Here is an 8,420-nt window from a genome sequence, read left to right on the forward strand (position 1 = left end):
CGACTATACATCCTGACCACACCGCGACAATTTCTTAGCTACACAAAGGCCAGAGTCAGAACTGTAGCAGCAGCATGTTGATACTTACAGACACAACACAGTCGGCCACAGGCTTCTTCAATGCACTCTCTGCCGTCTCCTTCAGCTTGGTCAGCAGCATAGCAGTGACCTGTTCAATGCTGAACACCTTCTCCTCCTCCATGTACATCACCTTCAGTGACAGAAAAGAAGATGTTTAAAGCAAATGTTAAGCTGCCAATGATAACTGTGGTCACAGTAGTGGAGTTCAATATAAAAGCCACCATCTTGAGGTATTCACAAACAAGAAGCTCATAAATTCATGAAAGCACCAATTGTGGAGATTTCAGAGATGGTGGAGGCTATATATAAGTTTTATTTAGTGAATAAAAAGCAAATATTTGGTAACTTTCTTTGTAGTTTAACATTACAACTAAGGAAATTGTTCATTTTGCCAATGGTCTGATTTTTTCCTTCCATCATGGTGACTTTGTATTTTCTGCTTTACGTTACATGCCTGCCAGCGTGCTACAGTGTAAAACACAGTATCTATCTATCCATCTATAATTTATCAAGAATAGTGCTAATATTAGCGTCCAAGCATCCATTACAACTAAAAACACCATGTACATGGCTTACTACATCACAACCATGAACACACGAGTTCCATTTAAACCACCATATGTTAGCTCAAAATCACTCTTCAGCATGACAGGTGGCTAACTGATAAAAAGCTGATTTCACACAATGGATACATTTGCCCATTCATTTAACCTTATTCCTGAAAAATTAGATAACTTTCCATCTGCTGCAACGTGAGTAGGAAGGAAGGAACTAGAGAAGAGACTAAATGATCTCTGCAGTTGGGCACAAGGGAAAAATGTGCGTGTGTGTGTATAAATCGGTTATCAGCCCAAGTACCCCCGATATATCGGCAAAACGTCCAATATTGTGCATCCCTAGTATCCTATTTGAGGACAAAAGGTAGGAAAACTTGGGGACAATATGACCCAAGAGCCAGATTGTCAAAACAACCACATTTAGTGCTTCTCCAACACACACAAGGTTGTAAACATGCATGCACACAGACCAAAGATGTTCGTATTTGTAGAAATGTTTCTGGACAAAGGCAGATCTGAACTTCATCTATGCTCCATGTCTGCTTCTTTGAAACTGTTCTATAACTCCTAATTTCATGTACTATATTCTTTCAGTCAGCCTTAAAATAATCTTATGCCTTACACCTCCTTGTGATGACAGAGACATTTAAGAGCTTCAGAATGTTCAGATACACAATGTTCTGCTTAAGGTGCAATAAAAAAAACTGTTCGGTCAAAGGCTTTCATTATTTCCAGATATAAAAACTGTGGTTGAGAACAAAATAAAACAGCATCTGAGACATAATAAAAGACTGACCCAAGAAAAAAAAAGGAAGGAAAATAAGTTCAGGAATTGAGATGGTGCATTTCTATGCATTTCTGAAAGAGAATTATATTTGTGTTTTCATGACGGTCCTCTAATCAAAGACTCAGCAGGTCTGCATTGCCAGCATTGGCACTATGTAACTTCTGGTTTTGGGTCCATATCACAAAAAGATCTACAATTACCATCCTGAAGTCTCATCATGTTATTCTGAATGAATATTGAATTTGTTTTCTGTTATCAATTATCCATCTCCATATTTCAATGTTACAGTAGACTGGAACAGCAAAACATTGCCACTGTAAAAAAAAATAAAAAAATATGTTGCTTTAAATGATAAACACTTGCATCTCAGAATCCTGCGCAATGATGACTTTGATATTCCAGTAATCTGACTATACAGTAATACAGCTTATTGTGTTATGTTAAGTGGGAATCACTACAAATCCCCCAGAATGAGAGCAGTGGAAATGTAATATCAATCAAGTACAGTTTATTGGTGCCCCTATTGGTGCCGGGAGAGTAATGAAATTCTAACACGTCAATTTAACTGTGAATCTAGTTTATTCTTCTCTTACCTTGATGCCAGCTGTCCCTGTGGGCATTTGCACAATATCATACACCAAGCTGTTTTTGACACGCTGCACATACGGATCTGAAAATGCCCTGCCATGAAACCTCTTGAACCCTTGGACTGTGTTCTTGCAGTTTGTGACGATCTGTTACAGACAGAAAAACTCCATTAAAAAAATATTAGTACATACATGTGTGGTGTTGAACAAAATGTGTACTATAAGCATGCCTACTACAGATCATGTTCATAACTAATGCTCTATTTAACCACTGGTCCCTGTTCATGGTCATTCAAGACATTATTTTTACAACGTTCCAAAATGATGAATGAAAACATTACCTGGCTTTTTGCAGCTGCTCCAATCGAGCGATTCCGAGGCCCGTAAGAAACAAATGCTCTAAAAAAAACACAAACAGTCATTACTTGGGTAGCTTTTCATATAAACGTGAATGCAACAAGATGACACATAATGATCAAGTGATGAACACAGCAAAGCTTAAATCAAAAAAGCACTGTAAATAAATCTGAATATGACTATATTACATGTTATTAACCTTTCTCTCCCTAGTTTGTGTCTTTCCTTTCTTTCCTCATCTTGCAAGATCCAGTTTCAAGGCTCTTATTATTATCATCATCATTAGCAGTAGAATTGTCATTATTATTATTATTATTTTAATACTATGATTAAAATTGATATCCGTATAATTTTTTTCAACAAGCTCTGCTACTGCTTGTATAAATGACTATAAACATAATTGATTCAGAACTGTCTAGTCTGAACCCATAACGTCCTCCTCCTGGTCTCTTCTGTCTCGACCTCACCTCCTTCGTTCCCTTTCTCCTTTCACCCCAACCAGTTGAGGCAGTTGCCGCACATTTTCAATTCTGGTTCTCTCAGATCTTTTCCTGTTGAATTTTTTTTTTCTCTCCACCAATGCCTCGTGCTCCATCATTGTGTGAATTGTCATGGTTTATCTTCTCTCTATAATACTGTAAAGGTCTACAGTGCCTTGATATAATGTATGTTGTGATTTGGCACTATACAAATAAAATTGAATTAAATACCTTTCAGAAAAAAATAATAATTTAATGATCGTTATGTCATCTTTTGATAAAATAAAATTGTTCAATAATTAATAGTACACATTACACAACACTATGACTAATTTTAATTAATTGAATTGAATTGAATTGAATTTAATATTTAATTAAAGTGCATTTGAGAATATTTATCAAATTCCCAGGAATAAAACTAGGTAATGTAACATAAATATGTAACTACAAGCTGACGCCGATTGTAAAATGGTAAAATGATCATGTATCGGGACGTTTAGCTCGATCATCCAGACTTGTGGAGACACTGTTGCTCCATACTTCCTTCCTTAAAAGACTGTTTCTTGTCTCTAGTGTCTAATGTTCATCTTTCTGTTCCCCTCAGAGGACAGTGGCTCAGTAAAATTAAAGTACAATGGACTGCTGTGTGGCGGACGGTGCTGACAGTCTGGTTCCGGCCTCCTCTCATCAATGCGCTTATTCACGCCTGCAGCAGCAGCGGCACTTCCATCACCTGACAGATAGACCTCTTATTAAAGTCTGGAAGTAAACTCGACGACGTTACTGTGCGAAATCACCAGAAGAAACACCCAAGCCCAAAAACCGGACCCAGGAGTTCTTTCAGGCTCACAATGGTTTCATTTCGGCTACAGTTAGCTTTAGCATACCGCTTCCTGTTGAGAAACCGTTAGCTTGCTAACTAGCCACGTTAGCTTCACTTCACATGAGATGCTACACAAGTCAATCCTGTCAGTCTGTCAAGGCAGATGACAGAACCCAGATAAAAACACACCAACTCACCGCTGACACTCGCAGCAGTACACTCACTACTTACGGTGTGCATCGGTCGCTGTATTCGTTAGCGACTGTTTCAATCCCACCGGCTCTGGCTACGGCTACATAGCAATTCATGAATCCAACGTCAAACCCGACGACTGACATCTTTAGCGGCTAACAGAACAGCGTGGAGTACGGCGATTACAGAGAGGAACTTGGCTCAGTGTGGAAATAAAACAGCGGCTACAGTGGGCTTCGGTCAGTGGATGATGATGATCCACCCTTGCTCTTCTTCCATGTAACTGAGCGGCAGCATGCGGTAAGAAGGTAGGTGCACCGGCTGATGCGCGTGAGCGTTCAGGAATTTTCTGACCAATAGTGTACTACTGCAAAGACGCTGTACCCGCAGATCATGCGCCGCCTACAGGCCAAAAGTGGTCACTACAGTGGCGTATCTCGCCCATGTACTACCGCATTTCCCAGATATATGCAAGAAATATGAAATATGCATGAGGTAGGGAGTTCCGACTTCCAAGTGCAGTGGAATTATTACAATTCTATACAGATTTTAGTTGAACTAAAAGCTGTCAAGATTTACAGTAAACTGAGTATAATAAAATTAAAAGTATAAATAATTGAAGTTATAAATTACAACTTCGTGTAAGACTACAAACCATGTAAACCAGTCTTTCTCCAATCATTTCATACAGGGACCCACTTCTTAAAGATGACAAACCAGTGCGACCTAATTCACTATATAAACAGCCATAAGTAAATTTGTGTATAAAATAACATTTATTTTACAATTACATTTTGAACAAACTGGACATTTTCAAGCGATATCAGTGATAAACTTATCACAACTTAATATTATGAAAGTGTAGGGAGGAGGGTTGATGGATGTTTAATTTCTACTTACATTTTCCATAAAAAATAAAGGCTATCAGGTACTTATACAATGGTATTGTACTGTGTAATGATCTGTTTCAAAATTGAACACCCACCCACCATCACTACAACTACAGCAGTGAAGTACAAACACGTTAATATATTACATCAGTGTTTCAGAGCTTTATCACCAATATCAAATTAAGCAACACATCGTTATATACATCTATTCATTTAGACCAGTTAAAAAAATATCAGAATTCGGGTGACTAATGGGTAGCCATCACATTTTCCCAAATCTTAAAATGACGTCTTGTTTTTTGTTTATTCGACACACATCCCAAAAACCCAACAATATTTCTTCCAGTCTTATTTTGCACGATAAATTATGCAAAAAAAAAAACTTAAGTGTTAAGTTGTATTATAACTCAAAATGAATCACTTATTTGACATCTATATTGAACAAATAGCAGGAGGAGACAACTGAAAGTAACCAGTCAAAACACATTTCACGTAAATATTTTTCATCTTTATTGGTAACACATACAGATTTTGAATGAAGAACAGGGGGCCGCTTTCAGTGGTGGCAGAAGTTTATGCATCGTTCTCATAGTCTGCAGGATTCTTCCTCTTGCTCAGTTCATGGTCATGGTTGGCCCAGGTGTATGTCAGGTATGCGGCGATCATTGCTGCAAAAAGGGAGGATCACATAATTGGCACCAGGATCTCAACAATACAAATACATTTCTGAGTAACGGTAAATTTTTCTTAAATCAACCTTTCCACATAGAGATTATTAAAGCAGCTACCAACTTTGTTTAAATACGAATTTAATGGTTTATGGTTCATGTTTGATTGCACTTTAACCCCAAGGGGAAATGTGTGTTTATACTTGTGTTATAGTTAAAATGAATGCAAACTTGTTTGGAATAACTTCTTTGTCATTTGTATGTTGTTGTTTATTTATTTATTTATTTATTTTTTTAAATGGTGGCAAATGTCATCCTCCCGAGCATCATCTCACCCTCACATTTGCAGTCAAAGCTTCCATTATGATCTCTTTTGGGGGATCAATAAGGGTGCATCTTAAGTATTTCCCACTCAATACCGAGTGGTCCCAAAATATAAAGTTTTTAGTTGTTGTTGATGCATGCAAAAAAGGTGTTCAAGCACACAGAGCCGGCCCTGGGCATAGGCAGTATAGGCAAATGCTAGGGGCGCTGTCATCCGCAGGGGGCGCCGAAAACAGAGGAAAAAAAAAAAAAAGACTAGCAAAGACTATTAAATAAAGCCTTTTTTCTGGGTGCAATGAGCCGTTGCGCTGTGCCAGCTGCCTGAATCCGACCAGACCGTGACCCAGAGATGAAGAAAAAGATTAATGACACTGTATCAGAATTATGTCCAAAAGACAAAAGCCACCCGGCGCCCAAGGAAGGAAAAGAAGAGGAAGAAAAACGTGAAAAAGATAGAGGTACAGTAATTTCAATGTGATGAAGTTCATGAAATTAATAGTTTAATGCATCGTAGTTACCGTTGTTGGAGCAGAGTGTTAGCTTGCTAGCGTACTAGCGGACGATAGCAACATTGTTTAATAATCAATAAATAGCTGAGTGTGTTAATGTTACTCCACCTTAAATTAATCAGGGACGTTTGGAAACTTAACGTTAGTCCTGTTCAGGTGTTATTTTACAGGTGTCTTTCCTGCTTGTATGTCAGTTAAAATGCTTTTAGTTGTCCATCCCCTTTGTAATAGGGTGGTTGTAAGCCTTTGGTTTTATGTGTCACAGTTTATGTTTGTTAAAGTTTACATGAGTGTTAAAGTGCAGTTAAAGTGTATTATTGTTAATATTTCATACCTTAGCTTTCCCATGTCATTCATAGGCTATATATACACATATATATTAATGTCACTGCACTTAACTGGTTTTTGGACTCTGGTTAGACTGAATTGCATTGCAATGACAATAAAGTTGAATGAATCTCATCACATTTTCATTATTAGTCTATATTAGTCAAATGTATAGCACACCAATCATCTGTTTTTTTATTAAATGTAACATGCAGTTGTCACATATACTTCTCTTCTCTCTTCAGATGCACTTTTAAAATATTTCAGTACCACCCCCAGTGACACAGCATCAGGTGCTGCTGTCCCGTCTACCTCTGCACAGCCCAGTGATACAGCATCAGGTGCTCCTGTCCTTTTTAATTTGATCACTTTTTCTTTTCTTTAGTTTTTATTTGATGTGATATGTTTTACGCAAAGAAATAAAATCTTGAATACACACATGCAGTTTCTGTGTGATTGTATGAAAGTTGATTGTGAAATTGACTGCTGCGATGCAAAGGGGCGCCAGCTAAAATCTTGCCTAGGGCACCAAATTACTCAGGGCCGGCACTGCAAGCACATATGTGCCATTTGAGAAGATGGTCATTTTCAAATGCAACACATTTTTAGTTCTGTTATGAAACATCAAATGTGATCTGATGTGGATCTGGTTTAAAATCTAAAATTGAAGAATGTCACAGGCACTGATTTTAGGTTTAAGCTTGAAAAGGAAAATAAAGACTCAAAACCTGAACTGTATGCATATGTATGCATTTCCAGTAGAAGTATAAAGCTATGGTATTTTGTCAAGGACTTCTAGCTGATATCACAAGTTGAAATTTGAGTTATCAAAAAATATGCAATACTTAAATACTTGAGTATGGACCAAGTCTAAATATAAAATGTTAATAGACTACAAACAAAAGACTCACGGGGGGCAATTTTGAAGACCGATCCTTTGAACCGTCTCCACACGTTGGGGAGTCCCTTGGAGAAGTAGTTGGGGAAAGCCCTCTGCTCAAATGGAGACAGGCTGTATGTGATTACATGCCTCAGCCTGGCCAAATCTCCGAAGTGGCCGCCCATCTTTACCAGAGAGATGTTCTAAAAACAGGACGAGATTCACACATTTAATTATTACACAGACAACAACAGGTCAGAAACCGATGACAAAATGAAGGAAAACATGGCTGTATTTCACTTTGAAGGATAATTATTAATAATAATAATAATAATAATAACTACATGTAAAGGTGTTGTGTCGGTTTAAAATGGCAAGCGAATCCTTTCTTGGAACACACATTAAGGATCTAAACAGAAATAACGAATAGAAAATTAATATCACAGGAAGGTGATATTGGTGATAGCGCAACGTTAGCATCTAGCTCTGGGTTAGATGTAAGCTACCAAAGTACACAGAGACATTTGAAACGTTTCCTTCACCGCCACGTTAACGGCGTCGTTACATCAGTAAGAACAAAACCTTACTAACTACTAAAACAGTAAAGCAAACATCGGCGAAACAATTTCGTTGTGTAAACTAATATAACGCTGCGTTTACTCTGTGACATTGAAGCTTACCGTGTTGCTGCTACTCGACAGTCCTAATCAAGTCCCTGTGTCCTTCCTTTAAATCCAGGCGTCGGTTGTCTGAAGACATTACTGCCACCTGCCGGTCGGGAGGGCGATCGCAACGCCTACAGATATTTAATAAACAGGATACCTGTGAAGACTTTGATCTAAAAGCGCTCTACATATCCATAGCAACAGATTGATTACAATAATCACAGGCAGGTCGATATCAGAGTTAATGTAAAAGCCAAATTTTTTCCTCAGAAAAAGACAGCAGAGGCAGCATCT

General features: G+C 38.0%; 2 protein-coding genes across 2 annotated transcripts; both read right to left on the reverse strand.

Annotated features, from left to right (window-relative positions):
• Positions 1-55: 55 nt before the first annotated feature.
• LOC122769532 (heat shock 70 kDa protein 4-like) lies at positions 56-4,239 on the reverse strand. The gene is made up of 4 exons (XM_044026097.1): positions 3,903-4,239; positions 2,354-2,411; positions 2,019-2,159; positions 56-211 (listed from the first exon to the last, which is right to left on the reverse strand). The coding sequence occupies exons 1-4, from the start codon at positions 4,007-4,009 to the stop codon at positions 56-58; spliced, it is 462 nt and encodes a 153-aa protein (XP_043882032.1). The 5' UTR covers positions 4,010-4,239.
• A 1,000-nt stretch (positions 4,240-5,239) lies between these two features.
• Positions 5,240-8,202, reverse strand: LOC122769041 (cytochrome b-c1 complex subunit 8-like). Its single transcript, XM_044025305.1, has 3 exons — positions 8,142-8,202; positions 7,493-7,664; positions 5,240-5,421 (listed from the first exon to the last, which is right to left on the reverse strand). The coding sequence occupies exons 2-3, from the start codon at positions 7,644-7,646 to the stop codon at positions 5,327-5,329; spliced, it is 249 nt and encodes an 82-aa protein (XP_043881240.1). The 5' UTR covers positions 7,647-7,664; positions 8,142-8,202; the 3' UTR covers positions 5,240-5,326.
• Positions 8,203-8,420: the final 218 nt, after the last annotated feature.

This window comes from Solea senegalensis, linkage group LG5, assembly GCF_019176455.1.
Source record: "Solea senegalensis isolate Sse05_10M linkage group LG5, IFAPA_SoseM_1, whole genome shotgun sequence".
NCBI classification, from domain to species: Eukaryota; Metazoa; Chordata; class Actinopteri; order Pleuronectiformes; family Soleidae; genus Solea; species Solea senegalensis.